This window comes from Scyliorhinus torazame, chromosome 21 (assembly GCF_047496885.1).
Source record: "Scyliorhinus torazame isolate Kashiwa2021f chromosome 21, sScyTor2.1, whole genome shotgun sequence".
NCBI lineage: Eukaryota > Metazoa > Chordata > Chondrichthyes > Carcharhiniformes > Scyliorhinidae > Scyliorhinus > Scyliorhinus torazame.
The window spans coordinates 115395036-115412825 of NC_092727.1; the positions used below are offsets into that span (position 1 = coordinate 115395036).

The window sequence follows — 17790 nt, forward strand, 5'->3', positions numbered from 1 at the left end:
AGAAAAACATTCCATGGCTAAACAAGGAAGCCAAGGAAGACATAAAGGCAAAACCTAGGGCATACCATATTGCTAAAGCTAGTAGTAAGCTGGAGGATTGGGAGAACTTTAAGGTTCAGCAAAAGACTACTAAAAATAAAATCAAAAGAGCTATGATAATCTACGAAAAGAAACTAGCAGAAACTGATACCAAAAGCATCTATAAATATATAAAGAGGAAGAGAATAGCTAAAGTAAATACTGGCCCTTTAGAGGACAATACTGCTGAGGTAATAATGGGGAACACAGATGGTGGAGACACTGAACCAATATTTTGCTTCTGTCTTCAAGGGTAGAAGATAATAATTTTCCGAAAATTATATTAATGCAGAGGAATTTGGTACAATAACCATCACTAGGGAAATGGCATTGAATAAACTAATAGGATTAAAGGCAGATAAGTCTCCGGGACCTGATGACCTGAACCCCTAGGGTATTAAGGGAAGTAGCAGCAGAGATAGTGGATGCATTGGTTATGATATTTCACAATTCCCTGTATTCTGGAAAGGGCTCGGTGGATTGGAAACACGTTAATGTGATGCCCTATTCAAAAAGAGAGAAAGGCAAAAAGTATGAAACTATGGACCGTTTAGCTAGACCTCTGTGGTCGGGAAGTTGCTGGAATCAATCATTAAGGAGGAGGTGACTGAACATTTGGAAAGACAAAGCTTAATCCATAATTGTCAGCATGGTTTAATGAAGGGTAAGTGATGCTTGACAAACTTTTGTAAGTTCTTTAAGGATGACACCAGCAAGGTGGATGATGGGGAACCTGTAGATGTGGCATATTTAGATTTCCAGAAGGTGTTTGACAAGTTGCCACATAAAAGACTGATCCAGAAGGTGCAATCACAGGGGATTGAGGGTAGAGTACCAGATTGGATTGAGGATTGTCTGACTGACAGAAAGCCGAGGGTTGGGTTAAATAGGTCCTTCTCTAGCTGGCAAACTTTAACTAGTGGGATGCCGTAGGGGTCAGTCCTCAGACCTTAACTGTGTTCACAATTATATAAATGATCTGCAAGCAAGGATAGAGTGTAACGTAGCAAATGCTGCAGATGATACTAAAATAAGTGCGAAAGCAGGCAGTGAAGAAGAGATAAAGATTTGGTAGACTGATATAGATACACTAGGAGATTGGGCCAAAATTTGGCAAATGGAGTTTAATGCAGATAAGTATGAAGTTATCCATTTTTGGCCGAAAAAATAGAAAGGCACATTATTATCTACATGGAAAGCAGATTCAAAATGCATCTGGGCATTGATTCAGGGAGGAAAGGGTTGATGTATGAGGCGTGATTAAACAGTTTGGGCTTATACTCGCTGGAGTTTAGAAGAATGAGAGGGGATCTGATTGAGGTATATAAAATAATCAAAGGGATTGATAAAGTAAACGTAGACCAAATGTTCCCCCTTGTAGGGCAATATAGAATGAGAGGTCACAGATGTAGGTTGAGGCGGTAGATTTAGAACTGAGATGAGGAGGAACTACTTCTCGCAAAGGGTTGTGCATTTGTGGAACTCGCTGCACTATAGGGTGGTGGAATCTGAGTCATTAAATGGTTTCAAGAAAGAGATAGACATATTTCTGGGAAAAATGCATTAAAGGGATATGGGGAACTGGTGGGGTGTTGATTTGAGACCAGGAAGAGATCAGCCATGATCTGATTGCATGGTGGAGCAGGCTCAAAGAGCTGAATTGCCTACTTATGCTCCTAATTCCTTTGTTCCTGTGTTGTCAATATAGGTGACTGGTTGGTAGTCAAGAACTTAGCTTACTTGTCTTTCTTCCATCCTAGGACACAGTCAATTTTAGCAGCCATGCAGCTAACTCCAGCTCACATCAGATCAGCACTGGCCAGCGACACAATCTTGTGCACTCTGTGTTTAGGAACTAAATTCATCCAGATATTAGGGCAAGAAAATGTATTAATTTAATTTGATCATGTTTCACAGACTGAATGATTGTCTTATTACCTGGAATCAGTGTGTTTAGTCCAGAAAGGAGTGTGTCTTTTCTTACCCTTGGAATGTGTATGCCAATTCATTAGCTCAGCAGTAAGCTTTTGTGAGTTTAAAAAAAGACTTATTTATTCCCATACACTCACCCCAAATTATTTTTTAAATAAAGTTAGAGTACCCAATTTTTATTTTTTCCAATTAAGGGGCAATTTAGCGTGGCCAATTCACCTACCAGGCACATCTTTTTGGGTTGTGAGGGTGAGACCCTGCAGACGCGGGGAGAATATTCAAACTCTACACGTACAGTGTCCTGGAGCCGGGAACAAACCCGGGTCCTCAGCGCCTTGAGGCAGCAGTGCTAACCACTGCACCACTGTGCCACCCTAACATATTTCAAATTAACTCAACACCACACATTCTCACAAACATATGTGTGTGCACACACAACATGGAAATAAAGATCTGATATGGATAGTAATAGTGCTCTTTTACAGATTACAGTTTACTCAGTCTCTGATTTACTATTCCTGGTCTCCCATGTGACAGCCCTGTGGTGTCTGCAATGGATTTGACGATTTAAATTGGAAGTCTTGTAAATTGAAGGGTTCATGTCAGGTTATGAGATATTGTGAGGAACAGGCCCTTCCCGTCTAACACTCGGGCTCCACTTGAGCCTCCTCCCGACCTTCCTGTCTAACTCTCCCAGTATAACCTTCTTATTTCATACTCCCTCATATGCTTGATGGCTAGGTAAATGAAGAAGGCCTTTCAAGGTGTCTTTTTCTCAGTGTTTCCACCTCTTCCTTGACACTTTCACTCTGTTCTACACCTTCTCCTGACAGTTGGGTTATAATTAGGAACTATCTCCATGAGGAGTCCAGTCATTCATTTTCTTTTTGCCTACATTATTCACTGACGATTAAATCTTCCAGCCGGTTATGATAGATGACATGTTGGGCCTGTACCCTTGGAGTTTAGAAGAATGAGAGGTGACATTATTGAGACATAGGGGGCGGCATTCTCACCCCCCCCCTCCCCCAACCGGGTGGGAGAAACGCCGGGGCGCCGCGTGAATCCCGCCATGCCGCCCGACCCCCGCACGCAATTCTCCCACCCACCCCCGAAACCAGCGCCGCGCGAATTGCGCCGGGCCGCTCGGAGAATCGGCGCGAACGCCGATTCTCTGGCCTGGTCGGGCCTAGTGGCCGGCGAAAAAGTGACAGACCCGCTGGAGCTGTTCTAACCTGCTCTCAGGCCGACGGGACCTGTGGCTTCAAGGGCCAGGAGTGACCTGTGGGGGGGAGGGGGGGAGGGGGGTTCCAACCCCGGGGAGGCCTTCCGGAGTGGCCTGGCCCGTGATCGGGGCCCACCGATCGGCGGGCTGGCCTCTTTGTCGGCGGGCCTCCTTTCTTCCGCGGGCAAACCTGTATCGATGGGCCATTTTTATGCGGGGTGGCCCGGGGGAGGACGGCCACCGCGCATGCGCTAGTTGGCTCCGGCCCACCTGCGCATGCGCGGGATCCAAGGCGCCGCGTCTTTTACGCGCCACTGGCTCTCTGATGCCGCGCCGACGCCCCGTAAATCGCACGACACCCCTGCTAGCCCCATGGAAGGCGGAGAATAGGGGTCTGGGAACGGGCGCTGACGCCGGAGTAAAACACTCCGGTTTTTACTCCGGCGTCGGCACTTAGACTCCCGTTGGGAGAATCCCACCCAGCATTCTCAGGTGGCTTGACAGGGTCGATCCCGAGAGGTTGTTTTCCTTTGTGGGAGAGTCTAGAAGGCATAATCTCAGGGCAAGGGGTTGCCCATTTAAGACAGACATGAGGAGGAATGTATTGTCTTGGAGGGTAGTGCATCTGTGAGGGATCTGCAGAGGCTGGGTTGTTAAGTATGTACAAGGCTGACATAGACAGATTTTTAATCAATGAGGGAATCAAGGGTTATAGAGGGTAAGGTGGAAAGTGGCGTTGAGGACTATCGTATCAGATCAGGTATGACCAGCAATGAGATATTTATCAAACAAGAAAAAAATTAACTATAATACAGTACCCCTTCACCCCCAGAAATATCTTGACAGATATGTGCAGATTTATAAGGATAATACAAGTTATGAAATCTTTCTTATACTCTCAGTAAATAACAGCACATGTAAACCAATAGGCAGATTGTGGTCAGACACAGCAGCTGAAGCATAACAATCTGATTGCTTCACACATTCGAGAGACTAGTGATCTAATGTGACCTGGAATTCCATGGCTGAAGAACACCAGAAGGAGAGGTTGAAATCCTGGATGTGGATTCTTGGTGAAGGCATCTGAGAGAAAACATTGCTTGGGAGATTTCAAGTGTGTTCTTCAAGAGTAGATTTTGGTAACCCCCATGTGGATGATGGCTGAGTTCCAGTTGGACCAATTGGTTCACAGTGTAACAAGCACCTGGGAGGAATTTGATGAAAAATCCAAGAATTGTTTTGGGTGACATCTGGGCGGGATTTTCCATCCCGTTGCGCCCGTTTTCTGGTGCATCACACCCCCACCGGTGGCTGGATCCTCCGTCCCACCAGCCAGCCAATGGGGTTTTTATATTTTGTGCACCACCACGCCATCGGGAAATCCACGGGCATGAGTGCGTTACCAGCTGACGGAGAATCCAGCCCCTGGTATTTGGTTTCAGAGCGTGGTCTGGTGCCCCGCCTTCTCAACATTACCCCTCGCCTGAGGTGTGGTGATCCTCAGGTTAAATCACCCCCCCCCTACACAGGGGAAAGCAGCCAATGGTCATCTGGGGCTATGGTGACTTTACATTGTCTAGTTTTAGAGACATTAAAACATCATTCAGAAGAATCTCACAATCACATTATGGTTTTGAATATCATTAGCGATGACCGATATTCTTTTATTTCCATGTTTACAGCCTCTGGTTCCCAGAGATCTGGAGCTCTGTCAACAGTTCAGTGGCCTTGTCTGGTTGGACAGCGCCTGGTTGTGCAGGGTCTCAATTCAGCCAGCAGTGGGGGTGGTCACGCCTCACGTCTGCACCCCTCTGTTCCGGACATCACAGCAGGAGGTAGGACTGCTGGGTTAACATCGTTCACCAGTCCCCTAGCCAGTTTCTCTCTCCCTCTTGTTTGCGATGCTACGTCCACCTTCCTGCTCGTGCATACGTCTGACCCTGGTAGATGCGAGGTCCTCACTGCCATTTCAAACTCTTCATTCTTTTTTGAAGTCACTCGGATGAAGTGGACCTGATTAGTTTCTTTAAATTAATCACCTCCAAATAGCTGAAGTATATCTAATTGGGAAAATGGAATGTGCAGCTACTTCGAGCACAGGAACCTGCGCCTGCAATGGTGCGTGTGTGACTAATTCAGCCACCAAAGCTCTTCCTTTGTAGAAATAAAGACACCACACCAAAAATTCACCAAAGAATATTTACAAGTTAAAAGAGATATCTAAGATCTCTCACAGGTAATCATAGAATACCTGCCAGCCTCCTCTTCATTTGTTTCTTTGTTCCTATTTCTCCTCAGTTATCTTTAACCACTCTGCCTTTTGTTGACAGCTGCGTCTCAGGTGAACCCAGCTGCAGCAGCCGAGGCTCAGGAAATAAAACGGAACATCTGCAAACTTAACCAGGAGGTAAATATGTCATACTGATTTTAGCGCAGTTGAATTGTCTGTAAGAGGTTCCTCACTGTGCCATTGCAAACAGTTATTTGCTGCTTCAAGTTCCACATGAGTGAAAAGAAAGGCAACTTTAGATGGACCAAACGTTCAAAGTGCTCTTAAGAAGAGCAATACAGATTGATCTTTCTGAGCTCTTGAGTCCTTGAGTATAACAATCCTTAAATGGATTGTCATCTCCCCTGTGCCCCAATCTCCCCCAACACATGACCCCTCTCCCTCCATTCCCAAACACCAGAAGGTTTGGGGATCAAAACTACCTTCCATACCTCTCCTCCAGATTCCCGTCCTGAATAGAAATCAAGTCTGTCAATCAGATAATTCACAGGAAGGGAATCTGTCAGAATTAATACTTGACAGCGAGCAGAGGAACGTAGACGTTAGGGTTCTCTGTGCATTACAGGTTCTGTTTTCCCACCCCCTCAAATCCCTCGCACCTCTCTCCAATCCCTCCCACCCCCTTAACACCCCTTCAACCCTCCCACCCACCTAACCCCTTCCATCCCCCTCAAACCCCCACACCCCCTCCACCCCTCAAACCCCCACCCCCTCAAACCCTCCACCCCCTCTCAACCCCCCCACCCCTCTTAATCCCCCACCCTCCAAACCATCAACTCCCCTTTCCCCCTCAACCCCAATGAGGGCGGACTTTGCTGCTTCTTAACTTCCCACCATCAGATGGACAATAATTGCTCTTGAGAACTTAACCTTCAATAATTCTGTCATCTTGTGGATGTGGCATCTAACCTCCACTCAGTTCATCTCCTGACGGCATGGCCTAAGTTGTGGGGAGCCTAACTTTGGGGCAAATGTGACAGCAGGCCTATATTCCACCATTCCAAAATGTAGGATTTTGTAACATCAACAAATTACACTATTTAATACACCATATTGGGTAAGGCGATGGTCCACTAGGCTTTGCACTCTCGAATATAACTGCATGTCGGCTTATCTATGAAAACCATTGAAGTTATCGGCAGACTTGGGAGAACTGTTGCCTGGACGGATGGGTTTCACCATCATCAGATATTCCTGGATTCCAATTTGGAACTCTGACATAACATGCGACAAAGCGCAGCACAATTCCTTTGTCTGAAACCTTGTGAGTTTCTCTCATTCATATCTTATATCTGCAAGCGGAAACCGAATGGGGGAGATCTGGAAGATGACTTTATGATTTCTGAGATGGAAATGAGATGCTAAAAGGACAACTGTATTTTAGAAAGGAGTGGAATTATTATCTAATGCAAAGATCTTAAAAGTTCTAAAATGCAGCCTACTTCCAGGTTCCCATTTGTGCTCCCTCGCCTGGGATTCCTGCTGCAAACATGGACACGTGTTTGAGGGGTGTGTGCGGAATTCAACTTCGAACAGGACTGGGCTCATCTGTATGCCTTCCACAGCCAAAGGGGCTAAATAGGCAGCCCCTATCTGACCTCATATATGAAGAGCAATCATTGTCAGTGAGGCACCAATGGAATTAAGTGGAGGAGGAGCAGAGGAAGATGAGGAAAGCTAAATGGGGAATAAATTATCTTTTGATATCTCTATTGTGAGGGAAACATGGTAGCCAATTTGCACATTGCACAATTTGTAAGCTAGTATCAGGTCACATTAGATCACTAGTCTCTCTAATGTGTGAAGCAATCAGATTGTTATGCTTCAGCTGCTGTGCGATTAGATTTCACACATTTTGTGGTCTCTGCGCTTGTAAAAAATTCTTACAGTATCACTAATTTCCTGACGTTCAGCTGCTCTAAATATAATAAAACATGACATCAAGCAGTCAGAGATCTTTCCCACCGATACTGTTATCCTTTATAAATCTGTGCTCCCTGTAACCATCTGTTTAGGGTTGTCCTTGGCTCCAGCGTTATTGTTCGTAATATAAAATAACATTTTTGTTTAACCGCAAATCCTTCTTCTCACACATTAGTTGCATTGTGTTTCCAAAGGCCACATTGTGATTCCAAAGATCTATCCCCAGCCTAAAAACTCCCTTCAACTTTCTAATCAACAACAACAACTTGCATTTACATAGCATCTTTAACATGTTAAATCATCCCAATGCACTCCATTGGAGCTTACGAAACTAAACCTGGCACTTGGGGCAGCACGGTGGCGCAGTGATTAGAACTTCACAACTCCAGGGCCCCGGGTTCAATTCCGGCCTCGGGTGAGTGTCTGTGTGGAGTTTGCACTTTCTCCCCGTGTCTGCGTGGGTTTCCTCCGGGTGCTCCGGTTTCCGCCCACAGTCCAAAAATGTGCAGGTTAGGTGGATTGGCCGTGTTAAATTGCCCTTTAGTGTCCAAAAAGGTTAGGTGGGGTTACAGGGATTGGGTGGAGGCGTGGGCCTCGATAGGGTGCTCTTTCCAAGAGCCGGTGCTGACTCGATGGGCCAAATCTGCAATTGGGTCTGGTCTTACAGCCGGAAAGTCGGAGCTGCTCCCACACCGATCCTTCGTCCGGTGAGGGGCTTGCAGCCACGCAGCATAAAGCCCTCGGCATTACCTGCGGATACGACCGGCGAAGAGCCAGGTTTGTGGACGCAGATGCGCAAGGCTGTGGCCTGCGCCGGCTGCCCCGTGCAGCATGGGGCCGGCCGCGCTTCTGCACTGTAAATTCTATGATTCTAAACCACGTAGAAGAGGTGTTAGGGCACAAGACTTGGTCAGAGAGTTAGGTTTTAGTGGGTGCCTGAAAGGAGATGGAGAGTTTAGGAGGGAATCTCAGAATTTTGATTTTGGTACTTGAAAGCACGGCCACCAATTGCGGAGTGAATTAAGTTAATGGATTTTCCAGAGGGTAGAATTTGAGGTATGGAACTATCGCAGGAAGTTGTGAGGCTGGGGGAGATTACAGAAATAGGTCAAGCCATGAAAGGATTTGAACAAGATTGAGAATTTGAAAATCGAGGTGTTGCTTAACCGGGAGCCATTGAAGGGCATTGTGCTCAGGGGTGATGGGTGAACGGGTCTTGATATGAGTCAGCACTCGGGCAGCATATTTGGGATGACCTCAAGTTTATATAGTTTAAAAGGTGGGAGATGAGCCAGGGGTGCATAGTCAATTCTAGAGGTAACAAAGGCAGGGTTGGGAGTTTCAGCAGCAGATCTAGTGAAGTAGGGGGAGCGTTAGGCTATGTTACAGAGGTAGTAGCAACAGTCTTTTTTTATAATTAATTTTTTCCAATTAATGGGCAATTTAGCGCGGCCAATTCACCTACCCTGCACATCTTTGGGTTGTGGGGGCGAAACCCACGCAAACACGGGGAGAATGTGTAAACTCTGCACAGACAGTGACCCAGAGCCGGGATCGAACCTGGGACCTCGGCGCCGTGAGGCAGCAGTGCCAACCACTGCGCCACCGTGCTGCCCTGCAGGCAGTCTTACTGATGCAAATATGGAAGCTCAGTTTGGGGTCAAATAGAGACCAAGTTCTGGATCTTGCGCTCATCTGCTGGCGAATTTGAAGAAAGGGGGTTCATTAAAGCCAGCAGGTGATCTACCCGTCCACCCCTGCCCCAGTTGCAGTGAAACCAGAGCAAATATTGGACGGAATTCTCCGGCTGTTGGGATTCTCTGTTCCCGCTGGCAGTGCACTCCTTCTTATAGGTATCCCGGAAGCGTGGGATGGCTTCAATGGGAAATCCCATTGACAAGCGGTGGAAGTAGAGAATCCCGCCACCAGCGAGCGGCACGCCACCGAGAAACATGCGGCCGGGGGACCAGAGAATCCTTTTCTTGCCAATAGACCTTCAAAGGCATTGACTCCTTGCTGGATACAGTTGCACAGGATCTCATCACTCACCACTACCTTTGACAGGTTTTATTTATGTTCCAGGAAACATCGGGGCGTCAACAGTTATTTTATCGTGCAGGAGGTATTGCATTTGGATCTAGTCCTAACAGAGCCTCAGTTGATATTTACATAATTCCAATAGGAGTCACGGTGATCAAAGCGGTTGGTTTTGCCCATCTCAGTTCAAGGGCCTTAAGGTAAAATTGTAGCCTCTGACTGAGTCGGCTAGCTTGTTGTGGACTGGGGATCAATCCTGGGCTGCCTTAGTCTGTCTGGGGAGCCTTTACCCTTTATCTTCAAGAGCATGGTACAAAGCACCTCACTTGCACAGGTAGGCATTACTCTATGATAAGGCATTCAGTCAGCATTTCCCCAAAGTGATACTCAGACGTGGTGATGAGAAAAGGCAGAATACCTTAGCAGGAAAAGATGAAAATAAATTAAATGAACTGTATCCTCCAGTATCTGGTTTGCTTGCACTAATTACATTTAACAATTACATCCACACAGCGAAAACAACTTGACATTTCCCACTTGTTTGAGAGCAGCTCTACATATGAAGTCCTGTGAAGATACCATTAGCAGAATTTACTTAGAGACGTGTGCCTGGACTTGCTGAATTGTGCAAAATTGGCAGGAAAACTATAAGTTCAGTATATTCTAGTTGGTGTACAGGGAGGAGATTATTCCCAGATATTTCCAAATGTTTGCACAATATCTCTACAGTTAAGTTGCTTTGGTTAGAGACGTCTATTTTATATGAAAAGTCTTAAACGTTGCAGTATTATTACACTTTTCTTGCCAATATTCTCTCCTCCTCCTCCTGAAGATATTCCCTTCTTCTGTGGGACTGTCCCACCGGTAATGACCACTCTGGGCAGCAATTATTATTGTGCAAGCTCAGCATTTGAGTGCCGTCAGGCTATTTGACTGTGTTGCCAGTTCTGGTTTACCACATGTTATTCTGCTCAGAAGAGTCACGTGCTTTAAGTAATGAGGCCGTGGACCCTGGGGGATGGAATGTGAATATGTTCTAATCTCACAACAGCATCTATAATGCTTCTGAAAGCATCCATGTTTTCCAATCATCCTCCTGGCAATCTGTAGGGCAGTCTGGTGAGCCACTTGGCGTAAGTCAAGGATATGAATGTGAAGAACAAACAAAATCATTTAAAAGCTGTTTGATATGGTAACTTATCGTGTATTGAGCTTGCTGTATTTGTGCAACAGCATTCTGCAGGCTTACTTACACCTGTAGCTGCACACAGCCCAGAAAGACCTTCATAGACTCTGGAAGTTGTGACTCTCCAGTACTCTGTACTGCAGCATTCTTCTCATGCACAGAGGATACACTACCCTGGTTTAATTTTGCTTTGGCCTCTCATGCACAGGAGATCCACTTCCCTTATTCAATCTTACTTATTTTGTTGAACCTATTTCAATGACATCTGTTACTGCAGGAATTAAATGCGATCTTTAAAATTAATGCAACAAAAGTCATTCGGTTGCTAAGAATATGTCTTGTCTATTTACAGATGAATGATCTGAATCAGGAGGTATCTCAGCTTGCCAAAGAGCTTCATCATATGATGCACCTTCTTCAAAGGCAATTGTCGGCTCCGCAGCACACCCCTACAATGAACTGCTCCCCCTATGTTGTCTCCATGGTTTCTTCCTCAACTCCTTCTGTCAACAGCACTGGGAATGAATGGCAACCAAGATGCTCATACGGTTTACAGTCATCTGCTCTGCATGTACAGCCCGGGACAATGGCTGGAGCTCAGCACAGCCAAAGCACGAGAACTCCCAGCCCCTGGAACTTCAACAATCCTTCAACTGCAGCCTGCTATCCAGGGAGCTCTGTCAGGGCAACAGTGTCGTGCCAAAGGACAGCGGATGTAGAACTTCATCATCCAACGGTGAACTGCTTCCATACACTTTCAAGTCCTGTGGCATCATTTCATTACCAAATACCCCTGGGTGATCAGGGAAAGAGCCCGGTACATCATTCAGACTTGAATCGAAATCCAACCCAATCTGTGGCAGGCTCTCCAAATGTTACTCGGACAGCCTCACGGAACAATGGTTGCTCTGTGTCATCCTCTCCCACGGGGCGGCCTACATTAACGTCCCAGAATCTCAATCTTTCAACGACTCCAAGCCCTTGTCACTCTCTCTGTCCATCCATAACCTCTAACACCTCTCCTTTGATGACTGCAAGTCCGGATCGATCTGCTTTGAGAACTTCAAGCACCTTGCAGCCTGTGCACAACTCCTCAAAGTCTGTACATTCGGTCCCAATCTCATCAACCACCAACCCACTTATTTCAATCATCCCAACGCCTTATCAGCCTGAAAACACCTCTCTAAACATTTGTCAATCCTTCTCAGTAATTCCCAATCCCAGCCACTCCATGTTCGATTCACCAAGCTCCAATCAGTGTTTCCCATCCTCTGCTGTTTCTGGCTTGAACTCTATGGAGGATTTAATGGGGCTGAACCATAGGGCCACGAGTGATGACCGTACATCTTGAGATTAAGTGGATTGAGTATTGATTCCAACATCCAGATAATACAATGCAAAAGAGCCGTGCGGGCTGGACTACATTTCCTTATTCACGTGCAACTTTTATCTATTGAGCAAATGACCCCCTTAGGGAAATGAATACTAAAATGATTACCTGGGTTCACAGCTCGTCGAGCTTCAGGGTTGGCTTTTCTTGGGCATGCAATGTTTTAAGCTGTGTTGTGCCCATCAGGATCGAATTTGAACACAATGGAATTCCAAGGCAAAGACTCAAGTGGGGGAGTTCAACTTTGACTTGTTTGCCGCCTTCCAAGTCCACAAACAAAATGCACCCCAATAAAAATAATTAGCATTAGGATAAGGAAGCCCTTTGCAGAGGCAATGTTGCACCGATCTGGGAAACTGACCACAGTTCGCTTCCCAGAACATGTCATTTGACTAAAGCTGAAGGACTAAAGCTGACCTCTGACACCTCAAGAAAGATCGATGTAAACTATATATTGGTGCCCCTGTGCAGTGCTGTACCAATGTGCCGTGCCAGGTTACGATCGGGGGAAGGATCAGCTCCCAGCTCCCAGGTCAGGCAGCCAGAAAAGGTGCCAAAGTAGGGTGAGCCATTTGTGCACAGGGAGGGAAGCAACACAGGAAGATAATTTTGCCCTTGCTGGCTGGATACACAGCAATGTTGGTACAAAAGTGTCTTGATCCACAGATGGTGCTGGATAGCCCTAAAGAGATGGAGGGAAGGGGAGACAAAATGAAAAAGCAGGAGTTGCACATGTTGAATCCATAATAAAAACTATTGAAAGGGCTGAGCAAGCCCCGAGCTAAATCAGGAAAATGTGTAAATCTCAGGGGGACTTAGATTATCTGTTTATTTTGAACCTGCTTGGCAATTAAAACCTGGATAATATGTATTTCCCACAAATAAACCCAGACCACAGTCAGGTTCTGTTCAGTTCAACTGGTTCTCACACGACTGGTATTCAGGTGCACCTTGCCATTATTGATAGGCCAGCTAAACCCTGCTGCTGAAGAATGGGAACAGCTAACGGATGGTCTGACTGGGCCCAAGAAGCCAGGGCGGGAAGTCGATGTCTATTTGATGGTGACCCTCTGGCAATCCTGAGCCCCTGCTCAGCACATTGCCCCATGGAAATGACATTGCGCCTCTAAACCAAATCATGCATGTGACATTTTCTGTTTACCCAATTGAGATGAAGAAAACATGAACAATCAAGGTGGAATTTCTTTGAAAGGTAGCATAAGCACTTCAGAAGGAACAACGCAAAGCTTTCTTTTATGATAAAAAAGACAGTTGAATGTAAATTTTAATGTATTTTTAAAATATACCCAGCGTGTTTTAAGTTATGTTCATCGACTGTAAATGTGAGGGACATAGAAGCCTTCCCTCCAGACCACAGGGAAGAAAAAGTACATTGTCTCAATGTCATAATTCTACGTGCATGATAATATCTTTGCGAGATTTCTTGCTTAAACTTCTGAAAAATTGTATTCTTTACAAGGTAATCTTTATACAAAAACACTTTGACACCCAAGTCGTGTTTGTTTTTTTGCCATATGCAGTAAGTTAAATACTTGTCATTTCTATTTCTTTAAATACACTTCCTTTATTTTGGTTATTTTACATCCATATGAATTTACAGAATAGCAGTCTTGTTCTATGAAACAAAGAAATCCTGTTAATGTTTTCAAAGTGCAAAATAAAATCAGTGCTCGCTGGGTTAAAGAAGCCGCGTTATCATTTTAAAGTGGTTTAATAAAGAGGCTAATTTCCTGCATCATAAGATTACAATGGTTGCTCTTGGGGGAAAGGGAAGTAATGCATTAGTTTGCAATACAGAGCTTTACAAAATTAATTTTCTAGAACTATCTTTCGATTGATATTAAAAAAAGACATCTCGCATCCATCTCCTGTCTGCCACTTTCTTTTGTCACACTGAAATTTCTTTTTCACAATGGAACGTTCTTGTTGGAGAAAGGAAAGAAGGAAAAATGAGATAATGAGTTAGCCAAATGCCAGCTGTGAAAAAACCCTGAGAATCCAGATTCGAGATTAATTAATGAGCACTTAGTGAAGCATGGGATAATTAAGGACAGGCAGCACAGAATGGTTACAGGCAAGTCACATTTGAAACTCTAGGGCGAGATCTAGTGGTCCTGTTAACCATGTGTGCAAATCCCATTATGGCCACTATATCTCATGAGATGACAAAAGAGGGATTTGCTCCAGCAAGATTCCGGTTTGAGATCAGCCCCACCCTGCTCCCGACAACGGTGACGAGATCAGATTCATGCCCTATCTGGGCGTGAACCTGCTTTCCATTAATTTCAATTATTCAAATGTACTTAAACAGCTTTACACTGTAGCATCCAACTACAAAGGATCCCACCAACCCCAGAAGTGCGATGTCATGCCCTGTCCCGCAAGAATGGGTGCATAAACCACATCTCCCAGACTCGCAGTGCACTGGGTGCCAGAAAATTCAGTCTGAAAACTCAGCTGGAGAGAAACATGCTGATTTTTCAGTCAGAGCCTGACGCTCTGACAAATTTTGAGAAAAGTCCGCCATAATTTCCCGCCACAATTTCCCTGCCAAGGCGTCTTTTTGTGGGCCAGTGGCGCAACGGATAACACGTCTGACTACGGATCAGGAAATTCCAGGTTCAAATCCTGGCTGGTCGGGAATAAACTCTTCAACATTAGTTCACAAACTCCACACTCCATAAAGAAATATATTTGGGGCAGCACGGTGGCACAGTGGTTAGCACTGCTGCCTCACAGCTCCAGGGATCCGGGGTCAATTCCCACCTTGGGTCACTGTCTGTGCGGAGTCTGCACGTTCTCCCCGTGTCTGCGTGGGTTTCCTCCGGGTGCTCCGGTTTCCTCCCACGGTTCAAAAATATGCAGATTAGATGGATTGGCCATGATAAATTGCCCCTTATTGTCCAAAAGGTTAGGTGGGGTTACTGGGTTATGGGGATAGGGCGGAGGTGTGGGTTTAAATAGAATGTTCTTTCAGTGGGTTGGTGCAGACTCGATGGGCCAAATGGCTCCCTTCTGCACTGTTAAAGCTATGATTCTAGAGTTTTTATGAAGAAATTATTGGACGCATAGGGCAAGATGTTCCGGCTGTTCACGCCAAAGGGATCTTCGGGTCCTGCCAACAGGGCACATCCATCGCGGGTTTTCCAGCGGCATGGGGTGGATTCAATGGGAAATTCCATTGACAGCAGTGAGACCAGAAGATCCCACAGCCAGCCGATGGTGGGCCGTGGTCCGCCGCCAAGAAATACACAGTGCGGAGGCCAGAGAATGTCGCCCATAAAGGGAACACTGTGGATTTGGTGTACATGGATTTTCAGAAGGCTCACAAAAAATATTGCACAGTGCATTGCACAGTACAATCATTGTGAAGCAGCATGTCCTCTGACTCACCATGAGCAACATTATGAGCCATTCATTGGTATCTTAGAAGAAATAAAAATAGACACATCAGAAATTGCCATGTTATATTGTGGTTGAGTGATTGCAAAAGTGTCATGGTAGGAAAAAAAAGGACATAATGATGCCAAAACTGATAGGGAGAGATAGGGGCAGGGGGGGAGTTGTGGGGGGAGGAGAGTGGGCTCTGTCTCTTAAATTTGAGATTGCAGGGTGGGGGGTCCTTTAAAAAGGTACGCCAATCTCTGTGGAACCAAGCGCGTCAGCGTCTTTAGGCCCCGCCCCTCAAGAATGATGACACAATACACGCTCCTTTGCTGTTTTTTGAACAAGGTGTCAGAAGATCTGGAGAAAAGATCTGGCTCTTTCCCTGGGGAGAACCACGTTGGTTTTCAGTCAGAACCTGACACTTCGCCATTTTGGGGGGAAAATTCCACCCGATATGAGAAAATATTAATTCTAAGTCTCAGTGAGAGCATAACAAGGAGAACAAAAGAAAGAAGAGCTGCAATGTTGGTAGGATGAAAGAGAACCAAGGGCAGAATGGTCATAAAGATTGAGTGAGGAAGGAGGAATTGTGAGAAAGATAGAGCAAACATCACAAAGCACAAATTCTCAAGTAGGTAGCAAGGAGAGTAAGAGTAACATTTTAAGAATGGATTAGGTACATGGCTTGAGAAAATGGGGATGAAGAATTTTGGGACCAGTGTGGGCATATGTAACTTAAACTAGTGCTCGTGGAGGATAAATGTTAAGGTGGTTGAGATAAATAACCTGTGTTCTTGTAATTTCTCTGTAATTCTGTGTAGCATTGAGTGACTGAGGCAACGATGAAGGTCAAGTAGATAGACAATGAGAGATTTGGAACAGAACAGTGGCCCCAAATCATACACATATTCACAGAAAGAGAAAGAAGCGTCACCTAATTGGAGATTTGCGAGGCAGGCTGATGTTAGTACAGGACTGCCCAGGAAACATTGCTTTCATACTATCCACTCATGATTTGCTATGTTGACCTCAGTTGTTTGCCAACACACACACTTGACAATGGTTCTTAATACAGTTCCAGCAGCACACTTAATAAGGTGTTTGCAATCATACCATGGTGCTACCTCCATTTATAGCCTGGTGCAATGTCCTGCAAGATATTTTACTAAATGATGGCTCCCATTAATTCATGCTACTGTGAGTTTACAATTTAAGTATTGTTCTTTCCTTAATTATAATTTAGGTAACTGTAATTCTCTGTAATTCATTTCAATTAGTATTTATAGCCAAATAGTCCACTTATCTTGAATTTACTAATTAATGGCCATTAGTCAGATGATTATAATGGCTGCAGGGAACATGCAGTTAGGTTTCCTTTCTATTATTCAAATATGCAACCAAAATTATACGGCAATAGTTTATTCACAATGTTTCTTCATTCTCTTCAGTGCTTCGATCGTAGCGTGTTCCTCATTTTCTATCCTTACGTTGGTTCACCATTTGACTGATCTACCTGGTTGTGTATGATGGCAATACAATGTTCCCAAAGTGGGAAAAGAAAGTCCTTGGTTGCCCGTCACTGAATTCCCTCACCTGTTGACAACAAAGGCATTGGCCGGAATTATCTGGTCGTTGAGATTCGATTTTCCCGCCGGCCACGCACCCCCGCCAGCGGGTTTCGCGGAGGAGTGAGGTGGTTACAATGGGAAATCCCATTGACAATCGACGGGAAGATAGAATACCGCCATCGGCGAACGGCACACTGCTGAAAAACACGCGGCTCAAGGACCGGAGAGTCTCGCCCATTATTTTAAAGTGCTTCTCCCAAAAACTGAAGCCGCGGGTGGGATTCTCCGGTCTCGCCCATGGCGGCAGATGCAGCCGCTAACGATGACGGGGGATTTTGGACTACGATGGCCATTTCGCAAACGTGCCCCGGAAGCTATTACATTTTCTCAATTTCACAACAGTGTTTCTCCTGGGTGGCTATCACAGTAACACAAAGGTGGTCCAAGACTTTTTTTTCCCACTGCAGGATTCTAGCCAGCAGGGATTGAGGTAAGTGAAGAATCATAAATGCAATAAAAGCTTATGCTCATTAAGGATTGAAGTACAGAGCAGCAAGTTCAACAGCATGTAAAAAACAGGAAAATATTGCAGCTGTTGGTGATTGCGTGATTCTTGAAATTGAACGTCTATAAATTGCTTCTAAGAAATGATCTTCTCATTTTCATCCATTCGCAACAAATGCCAGAAATGTGAAGAATGGTCATTCAACAAATCATTTTGTTTTTAAAATTCTAGATTTTGATTCCTTTGGT

The 17790-nt window shown here is 45.2% G+C and overlaps 1 protein-coding gene across 1 annotated transcript in view; it reads left to right on the forward strand.

The window, feature by feature from the left end:
* The window catches only part of kcnh4b (potassium voltage-gated channel, subfamily H (eag-related), member 4b), a 237984-nt gene extending 224087 nt beyond the window's left edge, over window positions 1-13897 (forward strand). The window contains exons 15-16 of the mRNA XM_072487319.1: window positions 5566-5642; window positions 11024-13897. Of these exons, the coding sequence (XP_072343420.1) occupies window positions 5566-5642; window positions 11024-12022 (1076 nt within the window). The 3' untranslated portion in view covers window positions 12023-13897. The remainder of the gene's footprint in view (window positions 1-5565; window positions 5643-11023) is intronic.
* The last annotated feature ends 3893 nt before the right edge of the window (window positions 13898-17790 follow it).